Raw genomic sequence first — 19,962 nt, 5'->3', positions numbered from 1 at the left:
TTTTTCAGGTACAAATGTAAGTTATCCAAAGTGCTGACCAACTTTATGGATGTTATAAGTCTACTGTCATATTCTGCAAAATGAATGGACTGTTAAATGGGATGGCAAGTGAATAATCCGTATTTGGTGGACAGTGTGAAAGGACAGTTATGTGGACAGATCGTGTCTTCATGTGAAGTGTGAGGTGATGTCCTTTGATGTGAGGAAATCGAAGATTCTTTTCACCTTCCCCTCGAAAAGTTTCAAGCTTGTCCTTTTCTTGGCGGTAACGGCTTAAAAATGAGACCACGGGAACTGGAATACACGACTAAATTGTACGTGTAAGTCAGCAAAGCAGCTTGTCCGCTCCACGCCGTCCACAGTGCGTGTGGTGTGTCTGAAAGTCCTCCAGAACCATGAAGGTGGGTGGCCGTGCAGCGCAGATGCTCCTCACGACGGCGGGGGCTTTCGTGGCCTTCAGCCTCATGACCATCGCCGTGGGAACGGACTACTGGCTGTACTCGCCTGGGGTTTGTCGAGCCAGTACCGGCGACAACGACACAAACTCAAAGAACGAGGAGGTGCTGACTCATTCGGGGCTTTGGCGGCAGTGTTGTATGGAAGGTAACTTTACTTCTCCCCCTAGTAGTAGGAAACGTCGCAGAAGTGCAGTCGTCTTGTTTCACTCAACTTTGGACTCGTGTGGTATACAGTACGCGTTGTGCATTTAAAGATCATAAAAGTTCATATTCACATACACGAGTGCCTCCGAATAAACTCTCCCCGACTCCCCCATTCTGTGACCTACAGGCCTACCGATCCAGGATCAATTATTTTAATGGAAAGTGTAATGAAGTGTTCGGGCTGTTAGGGAAAAGGTCAATATGGAAATGCTCGCCCAACAATGTCAGAATGGCTGTCTTTGAGTTTGAACCAGACAGAATACAGATGCATGAAGCCAAAGAGATGATTTTAAAATGAAACAAAGCAAACCATGAGTTACATAATTTTACTAGCACGGAGTGCAAACTCGCCGCCCCATCTCGTACTTTCTTTTTATCCATCAGTCTTTCTTCTGATAAGCTAAAACATGCCCCCATCATGAACACAGACGAGCGTGTCGATTCTGTACATCTACACGGGTCGGGGCCAGGACATTACAATACACAATACACAGTGGTTTACTAATAACTTCCTTCAGCTTAATGAAGGAAAGTCCGAGGCGGTCATATTTGGTCCGATTTCAAGCTCCCAAACTATTAGTGAAGATTTGAAGCATCTTTTTCCCAACACATCGTATGATGCGAAAAATTTAGGTTTTATCTTTGACCATGCTCTAAAATTTGATAAACAAATAAACTCAGTAGTAAAGAGCAGCTTTTATCAGTTAAGACACATCGCAAAGCTGAAATCTATTTTATCATTTAAGGACCTTGAGATAGTCATACATGCTTTCATCACTTCACGCCTCGATTATTGTAACTCTATATATGGGAGTCTGTCAGTCTTCTTTGGCCCGTTTGCAGCTTGTCCAAAATGCTGCTGCCAGATTACTCACAGGTACAAAAAAACGGGAACATATTACACCTGTCCTGGCCTCGCTACATTGGCTTCCCATTAAATATAGGGTACATTTTAAAGTTTTGCTCTTTGTTTTTAAAGCCCTCCATGGCATGGCACCGGTGTATTTAAGCGACGCGTTGCTCCCTTACCAGCCCCAAAGGTCACTTCGGTCTACTGGTAAATCATTATTGAATGTTCCACAGTCTCGTCTGAGACAGAAAGGGGACCGGGCCTTTTCTGTTGCTGCTCCCAGACTGTGGAATTTGTTACCCCTGGATATTAGGAGTATAACAGGAATAAGCGAATTCAAAGCCCACCTTAAAACCTACCTTTTTTCTTTGGCCTATAATGTTAACTAACCTAATAATGTTTTATTTTTCTATTCTTTTTACTATTCAATCTCTTTTAACTTGTTTAATCTGTATTGTATTTTGCTTGTATTTTATCTGCTAATCTGCTGTACAGCACTTTGGTCCGCTGCGGTTTTAAATGTGCTTTATAAATAAATTGAATTGAATTGACATATAGGAATAGTTCTCCAGTGTTGTGTGAAAATGAGAGAACCAGAGAGGAAAACGTACACATGCAAATAACCGTCACCGTACTTTAGGGGACATGTGGTGGCGTCAGGTGGGGCACAATAAACTCTGGGCAGTATCCGACTCGTTGGTAAACCTCCACACAAACCTGTTAGTGCGAATCCAAACACAAACGTATTTTATTCTACCAAGAACATGTTCCGTTGGCTGATGTTGGAGCTCTGTAGCGCGTCTGTGCGTGGCATCAGTTTGAGATATTTAGATATCTAACGTTTTTAACATTCACGTTTTTTTCTGGTTGTCCCGAAAGACGTTTAAAATTCATTGAATCCTCTTGTAGTCCACGTGGTGTCCCCACTAAAGAGCATTTTGATTTGATTTGATCAGCCACTTAGCCATGTTTCCGTTTTGAACCAGTTTAGATTGAAGGAGCAGCTTTTGTCCTCTGGTTGTTGTAGTCCCAAACGTGTATTGCTCACATGACAAGGCATTAAATTGAGTATTAATTAAATTGTCCTAGACAATTCTTGGGAATCCTTGCAAGTAGTAGCTATGGCTACGTGGTTAGCAACACCATTAGCGTAAACAATGTTTACTAAAGGTGTTGTAGACCTGTGTAAGTCTGTTATTTGTACTGTTATCAGCTTGAGGCCACCATGACTGCCCCACAGCTCATTAGGACCTGCGTGGATCATACGCTCGTTTTCAACTAGTTAGATGAACGTTGACGGGCCCCGTGCTCACCACACAACGTAACATTACTTTTGAAGAAATTGTATGTATATTATTTGTTATGTTGAATTATTGATCATGTCGTTCACTGCTCCACATTTGGTGTAGTTGGGCCCCACCGGCCCCTAATGTGAAGACGCCCTGGGTACATGAAATAAAATATCTCAGTAAAGTGCATACCTAATGAAGTATCTTAGTTCTATACCTGAAAGAGTCTTTGGCTCTAGTGTGTGCCGATCTGGTGAACGTTGGAAGCTTCGGTCAGAGAGCAGGGCTCAGAGAGATCCACTTTTGTTTATTGAACATGGAATATCACAAGGATTGGATGAGAGATGGACAGGATCGTTGCAGCTGTACACTCTCAATGTCAGTGGGCCCCTATAAATGCCAGTAAATGAGGCACATGAGCAAAATGGGCCCCTCTCCCTACTCGGGCCCTGGGTAGTCAGGTCCACTCCCCCCCCAACATCCACGCCCATGGAGATGGATGATGCAGACATGAATTTGTATAGATGTCTGAAAGGGTATGTGTAGATGGTTGTATGTTTGTGGCTGTAATTACAGGGAAAACATGTGAATTACTCAAATAGTACATTCAATCAATTACTACAAGGCTAAGCAAACAATCACATCCACATCCACAAACACACCTGTACTTCCTACGCAAACTGAGGAGTGCACAAGTCCCGCCCCCCATCATGTCCTCATTCTACAGGGGTACAATTGAGAGCGTACTTACTGGCTGCATCTCTACTTGGTTTGGAGGCTGCAGTGCGTCCTGCCGGAAAACACTACAAAGCATTGTAAATACTGCCAGTAAGATCATCAGTACCCCTCAGCCCTCCCTCAGAGACATCTACCACTCCCGCCTCACCTGTAGAGCCATCAGCATCGCTGGAGACCCCTCCCACCCCTTCCACCCCTTGCACTCATCCTTCAGTCCTTTGCCCTCAGGGAAAAGGTACCAGAGCCCTCGGGCTCGCACCACAAGACTGCTGAACAGCTTCGTCCATCAGGCTGTCAGGAAAATGAACTCTATCCACCATCTATCTCATACTCTGAACTTTAATGCAATAAACAGACTGGCTCTACACATATCCACATAAGAACATTTTTGCACACCAGAACCCTACCTCAATCACGCTGCTACTGACTAAATTGCACTACCACTATTCCCATCCCGTATAATAATATTTGCACTGCCACTTTGCACAGTGAACACTGTAGTACCTCAGCACTACTATTACTGTTACTATTATCATCTTTATTTATGAACACTACTTACTTTACTTATTCTTTAAAAAAATTATGTGTGTGTGTGTTACGTGTTAAGTGTTAGGTGAGAGAGAAACAGCATCTCGATTATATTATATGTCATGGACATACAGTGTAATTGACAAATAAACCTCCTTGAATCATTGAATCCTCCAAATTAGTACAGTGACAGAGATTAATCCAATGAATGAAACTGTTACATCTAACAGATCGCCGATCATGTGTAGATAAACTGAATGATATAACAGAACACATGTAAATTACTCAATCGCTTGTAACGAGCTAACAAAAGCTACTGAATTTCTCCCGCACATGTACGCTAATTAGATAGCTAGCCAAACGAACATTATGACACAGGTCGAAATATTAACGGCTCGCGTCGACCTAGTACATATATCACACTCGTTGCAGCATCTCCTACATTAGTACCAACAGTATTGAACTCACTTTTGATGCATTGACACACACAACTTTAAGATGGAGATGAGAAACACCACTGAACAAAGTTATCTGTCCAATCCTTTCGGTAAAGACACACGGGCGCTGCGCATGCGCGCTCTACAAGCCCGGACGCAACGCAACGAGAACAAACTTCTTATATAAAACAACAAGATAGAAAGACAAATACTCCAAACATACAAACGTTGTAAAATTACCTAGATATCGTTCCGTGGCCTAATCTAAGATTAATCTAGACTAATTGGTTCTGTGTTATTTAACTGATATGTGAAAGATTATATTTTGTCATAATGCATGTGAGAAGCTTATTACTTTAGGTAGAATCACGAATGGATTTATTTGACCCATTAACAGACTCTCTCTCTCTCTCTCTGTGTGTGTGTGTGTGTGTGTGTGTGTGTGTGTGTGTGTGTGTGTGTGTGTGTGTGTGTGTGTGTGTGTGTGTGTGTGTGTATCAAAGGCATGCTTACTGGTGTTTGTAAAAACATCGACCACTTCCCAGAAGATGCGGAGTATGAGCGAGACGCAGCAGAATATCTCCTCCGTGAGTCCACACACACACGTCTGAAACCAAGATGGAGCTACACAGTCAATAACTATGAGCTTGATTAGATTATTAAGGCCTAAGTACTCCATATGGTGAAAATGTAGTCAAATGTGTGGTCCCTACCGAAAACAAATCATACATCTGCTTTTTAAACAGCATTTTAACATAAAAGTGAAAATTGAGTGTATTTGGTTGCTGTTTAAATAATCTGATTATTTAAAAAGTTGTCTTAATCACTTAAAAGTGGGTTCTTAAATTGATGCTTGCTATTGTTGCTTGGGGTGTTATTTTTGTAATTCCTCCCCAAGATGGTTTGCTACAGTAAAGCAGAGCGGGCGCTAGGGGGTGCTAGAGTTCTCTCTCAGTCCTCAAAACTACAGGTGCTGATCATAAAATTGGAATATCATGAAAAAGTTGATTTATTTCAGTAATTTCATTCAAAACGTGAAACTTGTATATTATACTCATTCGATACACACAGACTGATTTTAAATGTGTATTTCTTTTGATTATTATAACTGACAACCTAAATTCTGTATCTCAGAAAATTATAATATTGTGAAAAGGTTCAATATTAAAGACACCTGGTGCCACACACTAAACAGCACTTTATGACCAGCACTTATATACTCGACAATCACGCTGAAGAGAAGCAATGACACCCAGATCATTCTGTGTAGCTGCATGACTACAAGAAGAAAAGGAGAAATGAAACTCCATAAGAAGATGGCTAAGTAGTGCAGTGTAGATATATATACGTACAACTGAAAATGTGCTGTGGAAGATACTGTACTTCATCATTTGAGTTGGGTTATGCTATATGCACCTACACCATGCATCTCTGTAATTCTGCACGTGCTCAAGTTTCCTGCCATCTTTAATGTCAAATGGCAAGCTCTGAATTTTCTGCTTCTTATATGTTTAGAACCGTTTTCAGGACTCTCTGCCTATGACATAAATTATAAATCAAGGCAGATTAGGGCAGGAAACGTTATGTTAGCTCTGTTGAATCCAAGCTATGATTTTGCGCAAAAACTGCGTGCATTACAGGCGCAGTGCGTGCGTACAGTCTGTTCCCCATCATGAGCGTTGGCCTGCTCTTCGTTGGCGGAGTGTGTGTGGCCGCAAGCGAGTTCTATAAGCACCGCCACAATGTCATTCTGAGCGCTGGGATTTTTTTCGTCTCCGCTGGTAAGTCTGAGAAAAGCACCCGACGACCAGTCCAGAGTTCACATGAGACGATTGCTTTTACGATCTTGTCAGTATACGTGAGTATCGGTTATATTATGGACTTACAATTTTGTCATAATGCATGTGAGAAGCTTATTACTTTACCTAGAATCACGAATGGATTTATTTTACCCATTAACATACTCTAACTCTCTCTCTCACTCTCTCTCTCTCTCTCTCTCTCTCTCTCTCTCTCTCTCTCTCTGTGTGTGTGTGTGTGTGTGTGTGTGTGTGTGTGTGTGTGTGTGTGTGTGTGTGTGTGTGTGCGCATCGATCTTATAGGTCTCAGCAACATTATCGGCATCATCGTGTATATCTCCGCCAGTGCCGGCGACCCGAACCAGGGCGAGTCCAAGCGGAGTCACTGGTATGGGTGGAGCTTCTACTGCGGCGCGCTGTCCTTCGTCCTGGCGGAGACGGTGGGTGTCCTCACCGTGCACCTCTTCATCGAGACGCACCGCGCGCTGCGGGTGCACGTGCACCGTTCGCTGCAGCGCTGCGGCCGTGCGCCGAGCTCGAGCTCGCCGCGCCCTCGCGCGCGGTCCCCGTCCCCGAGTCTCCACGGCAACGACCTTGCGACGTGTCCACTGGGACGAGATTACGCGCCGCCGCTCTTCGCGCGCGACTCCAGCGGGGCTCGCGCCGCCTCTGCGCACTTTCGCAACGCGGTCAACACTAGTGACGCACACACGAGGGTGCGGCAAGACGCAGTCGGGTCAGATAACGGGTTCCTCCCGAACCGAATCTCCGCAGACGCAAAAGCTTTCGGCTTCTTGGACGCACACGTGAAAACGGCTTTAAATGTGGACAGCGGTCCAGTGGTTAGTCGGCACACCTCGGTGGCCAGCCCGGTGAAGAGACACGGGTTATCACCTCTGAGCGGCATCACTAGAAGAACCACACCTGTTTAAAAGAACAAGGGTTTACAGGGTAAACGAATTCATGTAGCATATACTTAATGACACAGATATTGAAGCAACTGTTGATCCTCCACGCTGAGAATTATTTGACAAATGTTTTCTATGCAACACGGATATACGACCCGACACAAACTGTTTAGACAGGAGTGGCTAATCGGGAGATTCGGGAGGATTCCCGATGGGCCGGCTCATGTCAGTCTCTAGTTTGGGCCGATTGGGAGGGAAAAATAATTTTGGGCCGGATTTGGGCATGAAACTCCCGGGCTGAAAAAGTGTCCCACTCCGGCCCTGGTCTCTAGTTTGGGCCGATTGGGAGGGAAAAATAATTTTGGGCCGGATTTGGACATGAAACTCCCGGGCTGAAAATGTGTCCCACTCCGGCCCTGGACAAGACCAAAGACTATGGAAAAATGGACAGATCTCCACATGGTCCCGATCATTCTAGCCAAGCTGGGCTCATTATATGGAATATGAGTACAGGACACCACACCAGTAAGAAAGGGCTGTCATACCAGTAACGCACCTGCTGGGACATGAAAGGGTGAAAGGATTGCTTCCTTTCGTCAATTATTGACGTCAATTATTTCTGGAAAAATATTTCATGTTTGTGTAACAGATTTATAGAGAACTTTCCTGGGTAACACTGAACGTCCTCTAGGGGCGCTGTAGAGTGGTCTTTTTGTTTTGGAACCTTCTCTACAAATCTGACATTTATTTTTTTATAATATTGTTGTCTGTAGTGTATCTCAGAAGACAACTTGGTGGTTAAGCGCTGCTAAAGTAGAGAACTGAAGGTCTCCAGGTACATGAGGCTTTTTTCTGGTGCAATGCACAAAATGGACAAAGGGGGGCGCAAAAGGTTTTTAAAAAAAAGCCAAAGTCTCCTGAAATAATCCCGTCCTCAGATCTACTTCAAATTATATTCCATTACCCCAAATACAAGACAAATGTTCGTAATGTTGGGTCTGTTTGTTTTATCAGTGAATTTACCAGTGATTTTTAGTAAGGGCTACCCATGTCAATGTGATGTATGTTGTGTTGTAATTATACCCACCCAAGGAGAAAAAACAAGAATAATTATAGCAGCCAAAACTCAGTTAGTTAAAAACCAAGCCAAGTTCAAAAAAGCTAAGAAACCCCTGCTTATTGGTTTCTACATTTGCAGATCTCCTAGTTTCAAATTTGAAGCCAAATATATCTACCCACCCGCTACATTATGGAAACATCATCGTTATTATTGTTCTCCTTTTGAACTGCTGTCGTATGTTTTTATGGGTATTTTGTAATGGACATTACTGAAACATCAAATGGGCTACATCTATTCTGCATGTTATTGGAAGATATGAACTCCAGTTCTTATCACAGCCAATCTGGGGTGTGTGCTGTGTCCTAATGGGAGCGATTATGAAGACCCGTATAATATGAATAACGTGAAACCTGTTCATTACCTGTAAGCACATAACATTTTTACTCCTCTCCTTCTGTTTTATTTGAAAAGAAAAATAAAAAATGAAGTGTGAGAGAGAGTATATACTCTGTGGATGTTTGACAAGTAAATACAAGTTGTAAATACAAATCAAATGGAAGATTAATTCCTGAAAATGTCCAGTTTGAGTGGTGCTATAATATATGTCCTCGTCCCTCTGGTCCAGTAGGCATGTATAGCTGTAATATATGTCCTCGTCCCTCTGGTCCAGTAGACATGTATAGCTATAATATATGTCCTCGTCCCTCTGGTCCAGTAGACATGTATAGTTATAATATATGTCCTCGTCCCTCTGGTCCAGTAGTCTATAGCTGTAATATATGTCCTCGGCCCTCTGGTCCAGTAGACACGTATAGCTATAATATATGTCCTCGTCCCTCTGGTCCAGTAGACACGTATAGCTGTAATATATGTCCTCGTCTCTCTGGTCCAGTAGACACGTATAGCTGTAATATATGTCCTCGTCCCTCTGGTCCAGTAGACACGTATAGCTGTAATATATGTCCTCGTCCCTCTGGTCCAGTAGACACGTATAGCTATAATATATGTCCTCGTCCCTCTGGTCCAGTAGACACGTATAGCTATAATATATGTCCTCGTCTCTCTGGTCCAGTAGACACGTATAGCTATAATATATGTCCTTGTCTCTCTGGTCCAGTAGACACGTATAGCTGTAATATATGTCCTCGTCCCTCTGGTCCAGTAGACACGTATAGCTGTAATATATGTCCTTGTCCCTCTGGTCCAGTAGACACGTATAGCTGTAATATATGTCCTCGTCTCTCTGGTCCAGTAGACACGTATAGCTATAATATATGTCCTCGTCCCTCTGGTCCAGTAGGCACGTATAGCTATAATATATGTCCTCGTCTCTCTGGTCCAGTAGACACGTATAGCTGTAATATATGTCCTTGTCTCTCTGGTCCAGTAGACACGTATAGCTGTAATATATGTCCTCGTCCCTCTGGTCCAGTAGACACGTATAGCTGTAATATATGTCCTTGTCCCTCTGGTCCAGTAGACACGTATAGCTGTAATATATGTCCTTGTCCCTCTGGTCCAGTAGACATGTATAGCTGTAATATATGTCCTCGTCCCTCTGGTCCAGTAGACAAGTATAGCTGTAATATATGTCCTCGTCCCTCTGGTCCAGTGGTAATGTATAGCTATAGGCCATTGTTGTGTTTCTCAAGCCCTCAAGGGGACTGGGATTCTCAGAGCCGTGTTGCATAGCTTTATTAAAAATGGACAAAGCCACACACATTTTAATTGATCAAAATTCTACACTGTTCTGTACATAAAGGTCCAGTTTGTTTTTTCATTATTAATTAACTGAACATAAACTGTCTGGCCTATAAGAGACCTTAGTACCAAATATGGTATTTACTACAATAGCCTGAAAACAGGTTTGTTTTCTTACAGTGTTATAACCTCTTAGCTTGGTTACCCACAGGTAAGTATTTTGACTGGAGTTGTAATCAGCTAAATATTTTCAATGAGACACATGGAGACACCTTGAAGGAATCCTGCCCTGTGAAGTTATACATGCATTTGCACAAGTTATATTTAATGAAAGTATTTCAAAAAACACAAACCCCATTACTAATTTAATAAAATATTCAAGAAAAAATGCTACTTGAAATACTTGTCATGGTGTAAGACTCATCGAAACCTGCCATGGAGTCCTTGATTGGTCTTGGCCATCTTGGTGTTGGTGGGGTAGTTGGTTTGTGGGTAGGTTGGTGGATTTGTTGGTTGGTTTGTGGATAGGATGGTTGGTTGGTGAGTCATATAGTTGGTTGATTGGTTGGTTTACGGGTGAGATGGTTAGCTGGTTGGTTGTTTGTTTGTTTGTTTGTTTGTTTCCTCTTCATGCGGTCCAGCTCTTCTCCAGGTCCACCAGCTCCATGCCCTCACAATACGAACGAGGACGTGAAACCTTCACCTGAGAGCCAAAGAAAACCTTGAACACTTACAACAAGGAAGGGATTTGGATGGAAGTGTGTTTTTTGTGGGAGTCTGTGAGACTTACGTAATTTACATTTAAAACAGGGCAGGAATTTTGTGTGTGTGTGTATGTGTATTGTCTGTCTATATGTGGGCAAACGTGACTTACTGAATTAGTGTTTCTGTTCAGCTGCTGTAATAGGGGGAACGGTGTCCACTGAATTGGCTCGATTGGCCAGCTGCATACAGACAGATCACTGGCCTTTCCCGAGTCTATCACACAATCCGCTAAGCTGTAGTTGCTCAGGTTCCAGTGATACTGAGAACTAAACAAAACACACCCCCATTCACACATGTACACAAACACTATCAGGTTTAACAACTGGAAAGTGTTGAAGTATGGATATGATATACATGGTTATATATTACATAGAGCATAGCACACAAACTGAACATGGTATAGCAGCTATTTAACTGGAGGTCATAGATACCTGTGAGGATATACGGTACTGAGGTGTGTTGTGCTGCCCTGGTAGGTGGAGACGATGGAGAGTGTGTCGTCATGGTAACAGCATGTGCGATCCAGGGCCCTCATGTGCAGTAATTCGTCAGAGCGGGTGAAGGTGGGGTTATCTAGCGAGTCCTCCGACCCGGGCCACGACCTTCCCCAGAAACGAGCCGACAACTCATCAAAGTGGTTAAACCTGCGATAACTTTCACGCAAACGCGCCCGAGCAAACACACACGTGCACACGCACACACACACGTGCACACATATGCACAGAGTGCAACCAAACTGAAATGTGGCCAGACCTCTGTGCTGTTTACCTCTGCTTGGTTCAATGTCGATTCTAGCTAAATGGTGTGTGTTCTTTTGACAATACCAAGAAAGATATAGACCACAGATTATATGAAACTAAGCAGAAATTAGGCCTTTGATCATGGGCACTGTCCTGACCACAGTGTCTCAGAGGAGGACGCAGTCTAAGCTGAAGTCCATTATGGACAGTGTCTCCCACCCGCTGTACAAGACACAGATGCAGGGTTAGCCAAAGACTCATTCCACCCCAAAGGGAGGAGGTCATTCCTACATGTGGACATCAAACTCTACCACTCCTCACTTCATGTGTCATTTAAAAATCATTTTAAAATGATCCCTTGGGGATCAATAAAAATATTGATTCTGATTCTGACGGCCTCGTGATGTCATCCCATTTCTGACACCATTTGTAGGTGTAAGGCTGAGGGCAGCATCCAAACCCAGTCTCAGCCCAGATCTGGCAGCACCCAAACCCAGTCTCAGCCCAGATCTGGCAGCACCCAAACCCAGTCTCAGCCCAGATCTGTCAGGAACCACAACTCAGGTGTGTCGGGTTGCAAATTTGCTCACACCACCAGACCAAACAGACGTCTCTCTGTCACTGCAGCAATCACCTTCCTGTGTGACGATCACAGTCATCAGATTTATTTCTAAAAAAAGGTTGAGAATTACGCTGATGACCTTGACCTTGGGTGTGTGTGTTATTTCATCAGCCCCTCCCTCTGCTCTGTCCTCAAAACGCAAGGTTTGTTTTAACTGGCTCACGATTTCCTGCCAAGGCTTTCCAATAACAAAATCAGGAAAATACCTTTTGCAGGAATGTGTAGGTGTGTTTAAACAAACTAAAGTTAATTTTCTCAGCGTGAGAGACAAACATAGAAAGTGTGTGCATGTGTGTGGTACCTGCTTCGCGTTTGGTCCACTTTGGCTTGAATCACCACGCTCTTAAAGCGACGTACAGCCAGGTAAGAGCAGAGCGCCATCAGGCCCGCCACCACAGCCAGAACTCCAACACACATGCCCACCAACCGCTGCCGGGTCATGCGGAGGTCACAGCGCTGGCCCATGAACCAGAAATCCTCCCCGACGGGACACCTGAAGAAACACACACATCAGATCTGCTAAGCACTGGGGTGTGAGCCGATGTGAGCCAATGCGAGCGTGATGCGAGCGTGATGGGCGGGGCTCACTGGCAGACGGGCTGCTCGCCGGGCCGATGGACGCAGATCCCGTGGTGCCTGCAGTATTCGGAGCGGCAAACCGAGCTGCAGCTGGCGTTGTCCACGGAGGACACACACTGGAAACCCAGTGGGCACTCGAAGAGCCAGGAGCAAACGTCAGAGTGCAGGCCTGAGAGAAAAAAAGTGTGTGTGTGTGTGTGTGTGTGTGATGGAGAGAGAGAGAGAGAGAAATAAGCCTGATCCTACACTTGAAAGTTTGTCAATATTCATGTCATATTTGCTGAATAAAAGATAACAAATAAGATGTATTTGACAATAGGACATAACAATACACATCAATAAGCTGTCAATAAGCTGTGGTGTACTCTATACTGATAACTCACCTCCCACAGTGATGTTTTTCACCCTTACACCACCTACGAATAGCCCCTCCCTGGGGAGCGGACTGAGTCCTGCCTGGGACAGAAGAGACTCCGCCCTCCCCAGCCAGAAGCGTGCCTCCCCGGTCTGGAACGTGACCACTGTCTGAATCACTGCACCGCTGAACATCAACACACCAGTCAATGAAGCAAACTTCAAAACTGCATAACCACTAATATTTGTCTGGTAATCAGATCAGCAGTCAAGGAACTAGTGGAATTAAAAAGTATTTATCTAATAAGTTAAGTGCAGTTTTAATGAGTCCAACAGACAAGAGAACAGCTACTTTGTCTCGTCTCTTAAAGGCAAAACTAGCCCTCAAAGTGATGTGACATTTTCCTGAATTTCTGTCTAATGTGAATGTCATTCATTAAACTCTGAAATCTGTAAAATATTTATCAATATAAAGGCCCCTATTTAGTACATTTTGTATTTTTAAAACAATCTTCAAAACTGCTGTAAAACATTGAATGTTGAGGTGGTCAAAATTATTAGTTCCCAAAGGAATCCTTCAATAAATGTAGCAAAACATTTTACCATTTCAATGCCTTTCAAAGCATCCAAAACAACGTTATCTCAAAGTACAAGGAGACTGTTAGAAACAAACCTGGGCATGATATGAAAGACAAGTACAAGATTGAAAAACACTGGTGAAGAAAATCATCAGATTTATCAACAAGCCCAGATCTCTGTGAAGCCCAGATGTTGCTAAACTGGCATCTTTTGGTCTTCTTAGCGTCTGAAGACAGACTGCTGTGATGGTTCTTCATCATGGTGGGATTAATGGTCATTGGCCAATCCACAGAGAGCTCTGTCCAAGCAAGACCTTGACTGACTGAAGTTGACCATCGGAAACACGGAGATGACTTTTTGTTTTTCCAGTTTTATAAGGGGTGCTAATAATTTTGACCACACCTGTATATAATAGAGTTACCTGTGCCAGGTGAGATGCTGGTTCTGGTACCCTGCTACTCTGTGTAGAAATGGTTCAACCTGCACCCAGGAGGGTAAACAACAAAATGTTAGTATGCAGCATTGCACACTATGTGCAGATTCCACTAAAGTCTATGTTAGACTTCACCATATCAGAGAACATCCCTCCAAGAAGTATAAAGGCGTGGAAGTCCATGAAAAGATTAATGCTCTGCTGTTCATACTGACAAGTGGCAGCTGAGCTTATTGATGAAAGAAGCAGTGATAATGCATGAGCCATTTCATGGATGTGTGTGTATTAATTTATGGAGCTATTACTGCTTATGGAGCATCCATGGCAAATTGAAAGTGTTTCTTAGCTTTACTATTCAAGCTTATTGCAACTGCATAAATCTGAACTCCAGGCTTAGTCTATGCATATTATGTCTAAGGTTCAGACATGGTGCAAAAATGACAGTTTTCATCACCTCTGTCAGCCCTATGAAGGAGGAAGAGTTTCGTTCCAGGATCACCTGTAAAAGCACTTGGAATGTTTCCACTAAAAAACACAGAATATACAGAGAAAACGTATTCAGCTACTTTATATTATTACACTTTGAAGAATCTCCCAGATATAGACCTTAGAATGAAAACCTCACCTTTGATGATTGCCGGTTGGTCCTCCACAATGAAGACCCGCCCTTTATGTGACCAGTCTTTGTCATGATTGACAGTGAAGGGGCGGAGCCTGGGCGTGGCAGCTGTGGAAGGTGTGTGTGCGCCAGTCTCAGAGGAATCTGTATTCACCTGCTGTGTTGTGGTGTGTGTGCCTGGCTGCTCTATTGGACCGTGTGTTTGGACGGCTGGAGTATGTCTGCTCGGAAAAGAGTGCCGTGTTGGGGTGGGTTTGGGGGTAGTCGATACAGGGTGCTGTGCTGGGGTGGGTTTGGGGGTAGTTGATACAGGGTGCTGTGTTGGGGTGGGTTTGGGGGTAGTTGATACAGGGTGCTGTGTTGGGGTGGGTTTGGGGGTAGTCGTTACAGGGTCCCATGTAGTGGTGGGTTTGGGGGTAGTTGTTACAGGGTCCTGTGTTGGGGTGGGTTTGGGGGTAGTTGTTACAGGGTCCTGTGTTGGGGTGTGTTTGGGGGTAGTTATTGGGTGCCGTGTTGGGGTGGGTTTGAGGGTAGTTGTTACAGGGTCCCGTGTTGGGGTGGGTTTGGGCGTAGTTGTTACAGGGCAGCGTGTTACCTGTTTCTGGTTTGTGTCCCCGTTCAAAGGTCTGTAGGTGTTCACAGCCTCTCCAGCTGTGCTGCCCACAGAGCTAACAGTAACTACATTGCTAGCAACTGTCGGCATCATGGGGTCATTGCTAGGAGTCCGCGCAACACTGTGGGTTACCGCCATTGATGTTGTCCCACTACTGTCAGGCAGAGAGAAGCTACGGGGAGTCGTGGGACCCAGTGAAACGTCGCTCTGGAAGGAGTTACTATGGTTACCACTACCGCTGTGCTCTGTCGGAGAGAAACGGCTGGTCTGAGGCGCGGTGGTGTTGATCTCAGCGCCGCGCGCTACTGTAGACGAGCGGCGAGGGCCGATTGTGCGTGGCAGGTCCTGCTGGCGTTTGCGTGTGTATGACTCGCCGAGCTCTTCGTTAGCGCCGTCACGCCAGACTCCCGTCGCAACTGCGCCTTGGGATGAAAGTTCGGGAATCGGAGTGGGATCAATTCGGCGGCTGGTGTGGACTGAGGAAATGGTGGTGGTAGATGGAAACATGGCTGAATTCGTACCCTCTGTCGCTCCACCTTGGCTTTGTGAGTTTGGTGATCGTGGGGAAGAAGTGAAGCTGAACGGTTTATGGTCCTCGGGTTCCTCCTCCAGCGACGTAACAAGAATTGCGGGCGAATCTGATGGTGTAGCAACCACGAGGGGCCTGGGGGCACTAGAGGGGTTAGAGCGATGGTGAGTGGTAAGGTTGAGTGTCTTTGTCAGGCCTAATTGGTTTGTAGTTTTGGGATGCAATGTTGAACTAGTTTGTAGAGCAGTCGTACTGCGCTCACTCTGGATGGTGTGTGAGATGTGTGTGTTAGCGGTGTCCTGAGAGTCCACTTTTCGGGTGGCATGGATGCTATGTGGCGCGTGTGTGTTTGGTGAGTGTGTGTCGTATAAATTGTGTGTGTGAGGTTCTACTGAATGTAATCTTTCTGTGGCTTTGCTATTTGCAGTGACTGGACTTTCAGTTTGTGACTGAGCAGTGCTGTCTTGATCACTAAACATAGATCTGTTGGCCTGGTTATGTGAAATCGCAACAGAAGCGCCACTAATAGTGCCTGAATCGTGAAACACCGATGGATATATTTGATCAGAAGTGTTTTTGTTCGTGTGAGTTGATCTAGGGTAGCGATTCGTTCTGCCTGTCTCAACTCCTGAAGCTTTGTTGCCAGGTGTGACTGTAAAAATTGTCTGAGGCTGATTCTTGCCACCATTGGCTGCTACGTTGAAGACACGACCGTCTGTGGACACTGTCATTTTGATGCCGCTTCTGTAGGTGACAGTGTGAACACCCTGAACACTGGAGACAGCGTCCGAGGCCTCTTGGTCTGTGCCCGAGTGAACTGAGCTGTCTGTGTGAGAGCTAGCCACTGGACCTGTGGAACTCAATGGAGCGTTTCCTGAACTATTGTGCATTTGAGAGTGTATTTTTGTAGCTATACGCATGCCAGACGTTCGTGCGAGCTCGCTTGTGTGTGTCATTTGGTGCGCTGCATTGTCACCGTCTGTATTTAAATACGCGCCTCTCACTGTGGCGACATCTTGACGTCGGGCCAATGTGTGTCGGGAGACTTGTTCAGCCCTAGAGAGCACCGAAGCAGGGCTAGTTTGTGCGTTTGTATACGAATAAGAGTCCAAGGAATGAGTTTGTGTGCCAGCAAGCGCCAGTGTGACAGTGTTTGTAAGGTTAGGGATCAGGGCTCCAGACCTTTCCTGCTCATTGTGTGTGTTTTCCTGTGGAAAGGGGGGACGGCTCTTATCGTTAGGCCCAGACACTCCGCCCTGTTGTACACCCGCACCCCAGCGCGTGTGTGTACGAGGCGACACACTCGCGAACCCGAGTATGTCTGAGGTTCGGGTCACCCCGTTCGGAGGGTCCGGAGAGGGAGACACGGGGTCGCTGTCAGAGTGTGTGTAAGAGATCTGAGCTAGATCGTTACTGTCTTCTGACGTGTTCCATCCTGAGACACGCACACACACACACACACACACACACACACACACACACGCATTAACGGAACCAGAAATTCCTTGAATGTTCACTGCAAACAAATTCCAGCTGAAGGAAATGCTCTGATTCAAATGCTCACAGACAGGCACACAAGCTCCATACATTAAGGCGATATTCACATGAACTGCTATATATATATATATATATATATATATATATATATATATATATATATAATTTTTTTTTTTATATTCTATATCCATATTGCTGGGCCGATATATTACTAGATCTACATCTAAATTTGGAGACATTAAAAGACTGTATTAATTATTTGTGCATCAGACTTACTCAGGTTTAATTTGCTCGGTGCTTGGACGTTTCTCAAGCTCCACTCCACCGTGGTCCTCCCGGTGCCCGAATACAGCCCTCGCGCGCCGCTCGCGCGCCTCCTCACAGCCGTGTGGTCTCCAAACGTGATCCTGAGCTGCGCGTGCTCGTCTACGTGTACGACGTCTATCCACACGGTCTGGTTCACTCGTGCGTCGACGGTCCAAGCGCAAGTAACGTCCAGCGGGTTTTCAACACCGTTGTCCACTATCTTGTGTGTAGCGTTGTTTGTCGGTACAGTGGTGGGGAAGGAGTAGCGAATAGAGCCGCTCCTCTCTCGAACAACGTCTATTTTTCTGCCACACTCTCTGTTCACTTCTGAGAGCCCATTACCTATACAAAAACACAACATTTAACGACAGATCTGTCGTGCTTTAAGTACGTTTCAGCACCCTATATTATCTAGAGTTGAATATAAGTATAGACGCAGTGAAAAAGAGTGAAGAATAATCTACTCGTATTTCTCATGGGTTTAACTGGACGAACTGTGCTTGTCACAGTATAATCTTAATATATTTTAACAGGGTTTTATGCATATATATATATATATATATATATTACAATCTATAAACTCATTTTACTTACCTGTTATGAAAATAAACAGGAAACAATAGGCGAAAAGACGCATTTTGTGACACGGAACATTCCAGTGAGAAACGCGTCCACTGAGTCACTTCCATAAATAAATGTTTACCTCCCTGAAAGCTGCTGTCGCCTCCAACAACAGCTCCGATTAATCGTTTGTGACACGCCAAGTCCAGGCTCTCTATCGGCAGTAAGATATGTACACGTACAGCTGTGTCTGCGCCTCTGCCTCTCACCAGCGGAAACGCCGCGGACGCGTAGCGCAAGTCCGCTAAATGAAACGCACGTGTGCGTGGTGCGTGTGCGCGCGCCAGGCCGGAGTTGCGCTGCGCGGGGGGGAAAGTGCGCAACCATCTGCCTGCAATTAGCGCATCACTTCAGGGGCTCGCAGCCGGAGCTTGAGGCCGGATACGGTTAACGGCGAACGAGAGAGAGGCGAGATTAACGGTTAAAATGCGGTATGTTTATGTGCAAACAATAGGTAAGTCAAAGATTCGCATTGCTCGTGAAACATCAAATATTCATGAAATGCTTTGCAACACACACAGGTCTCATCATTCACAGCCAGAACACCTGAAGAGATTTTGACACCACTAATCCCTGATTTTAAATCCTGAGTTAAAAGTTAAGGCACTGTTTACTAAAATAACTTATGTATTTATACAACATTTATAAATAATGTATTTAACAACCGTGCATTCAACTTTAACCTCTCATTAATATAACTATGAATCTGAATTAGACCAAAAAGTACTAGCAGTGATGAACAGAGCCGGAGTGGCTAATCGGGAGATTCGGGAGGATTCCCGATGGGCCGGCTCATGTCAGTCTCTAGTTTGGGCCGATTGGGGGGGGGAAATAATTTTGGGCCGGATTTGGGCATGAAACTCCCGGGCTGAAAAAGTGTCCCACTCCGGCCCTGGTGATGAATACAAAAGATCAATTGGAACTGCTAAACTAAGGTATCCTAATATTTTGACATTATATCCTAGAGAGCATCTAAGTTTATTTTGCGCTCAATGCAATGTTTAAAAGTCACATTAACTTAAATTCATACCACACATGACAGACAGGTCATGTTGGAAAGTGAACTGGGTTTTCTGTAATTAAAATTAGTCACTGATATGTTTTCCATCAATTTCCCTTCTTAACCGACCTAAACTGTGTTACTAGAGTAATCTAGAGGAAGCCACGTGTGTGGAAAAGACGTGGCGAAGATTTAGAGTGGTCAGATATTTTGGAAGAAACATTTTGCACCACAGACCACTTGTTTGTATAGATTTACTTCCAGTTGTCACGGATACCTGAATTCTGATATTCTCCCACCATAACAGCATACTGTAAGTTGCCTTGGATACGTATTTTTAGAAAATGCACCGTATTCGATCTATAATCACCGGATGTGCCTGCACACAAACTACAGGCCATTCCACACATTTGAGTCCCTGTACAAATAAGTTTAGTACAACCAACACTATAGTCTAAAATGACATACCTAGAATTTAAATAATGCATGTTAAACAGCCCCCACATGTACCCACCAACACCCACCCACCCACACACACACTCTCTCTCTCTCTCTCTCTCACACACACACACTCTCTCACACACTCTCTCTCTCTCACACACACACATACACACACACTTTCTCTCTCACACACACACACACACACTCACTCTCTCACACACACACACTCTCTCTCTCTCTCTCTCTCTCATAGACACACACACACACACTCTCTCTCTCTCACACACACACT

At 44.7% G+C, this 19,962-nt stretch overlaps 2 protein-coding genes across 2 annotated transcripts; one reads left to right on the top strand and one right to left on the bottom strand.

Annotated features, from left to right (window-relative positions):
• Window positions 1–395: 395 nt before the first annotated feature.
• On the top strand, window positions 396–7,235 carry cacng3a (calcium channel, voltage-dependent, gamma subunit 3a). The gene is made up of 4 exons (XM_076989989.1): window positions 396–603; window positions 5,008–5,091; window positions 6,145–6,285; window positions 6,607–7,235. The coding sequence occupies exons 1-4, from the start codon at window positions 396–398 to the stop codon at window positions 7,233–7,235; spliced, it is 1,062 nt and encodes a 353-aa protein (XP_076846104.1).
• A 2,715-nt stretch (window positions 7,236–9,950) lies between these two features.
• Window positions 9,951–18,521, bottom strand: LOC143491193 (uncharacterized). Its single transcript, XM_076989988.1, has 12 exons — window positions 18,203–18,521; window positions 17,579–17,950; window positions 16,422–17,240; window positions 14,670–15,914; window positions 14,499–14,569; window positions 14,033–14,091; window positions 13,062–13,219; window positions 12,688–12,847; window positions 12,401–12,592; window positions 11,169–11,390; window positions 10,847–11,003; window positions 9,951–10,675 (listed from the first exon to the last, which is right to left on the bottom strand). The coding sequence occupies exons 1-12, from the start codon at window positions 18,243–18,245 to the stop codon at window positions 10,601–10,603; spliced, it is 3,573 nt and encodes a 1,190-aa protein (XP_076846103.1). The 5' UTR covers window positions 18,246–18,521; the 3' UTR covers window positions 9,951–10,600.
• Between the last annotated feature and the right edge of the window lie 1,441 nt (window positions 18,522–19,962).

The sequence above is a fragment of the Brachyhypopomus gauderio genome, unplaced genomic scaffold (genome assembly GCF_052324685.1).
Source record: "Brachyhypopomus gauderio isolate BG-103 unplaced genomic scaffold, BGAUD_0.2 sc72, whole genome shotgun sequence".
NCBI classification, from domain to species: Eukaryota; Metazoa; Chordata; class Actinopteri; order Gymnotiformes; family Hypopomidae; genus Brachyhypopomus; species Brachyhypopomus gauderio.
The sequence above is the reverse complement of the archived record's forward strand: the minus strand, read 5'-3'. Positions and strand labels throughout refer to the sequence as shown.

Excerpts from the sequence above, each read along its gene's own strand:
- cacng3a (XM_076989989.1), top strand. The coding sequence starts at position 396 with ATGAAGGTGGGTGGCCGTGCAGCGCAGATGCTCCTCACGACGGCGGGG. Across the intron at positions 604-5,007 it reads GCGGCAGTGTTGTATGGAAG|GCATGCTTACTGGTGTTTGT; the intron begins GTAACTTTACTT and ends TGTGTATCAAAG. Across the intron at positions 5,092-6,144 it reads CGCAGCAGAATATCTCCTCC|GCGCAGTGCGTGCGTACAGT; the intron begins GTGAGTCCACAC and ends CGTGCATTACAG.
- LOC143491193 (XM_076989988.1), bottom strand. The coding sequence starts at position 18,245 with ATGCGTCTTTTCGCCTATTGTTTCCTGTTTATTTTCATAACAG. Across the intron at positions 12,848-13,061 it reads GAAAAACATCACTGTGGGAG|GCCTGCACTCTGACGTTTGC; the intron begins GTGAGTTATCAG and ends TTTTTCTCTCAG. Across the intron at positions 11,004-11,168 it reads AGTACCGTATATCCTCACAG|TTCTCAGTATCACTGGAACC; the intron begins GTATCTATGACC and ends TGTTTTGTTTAG.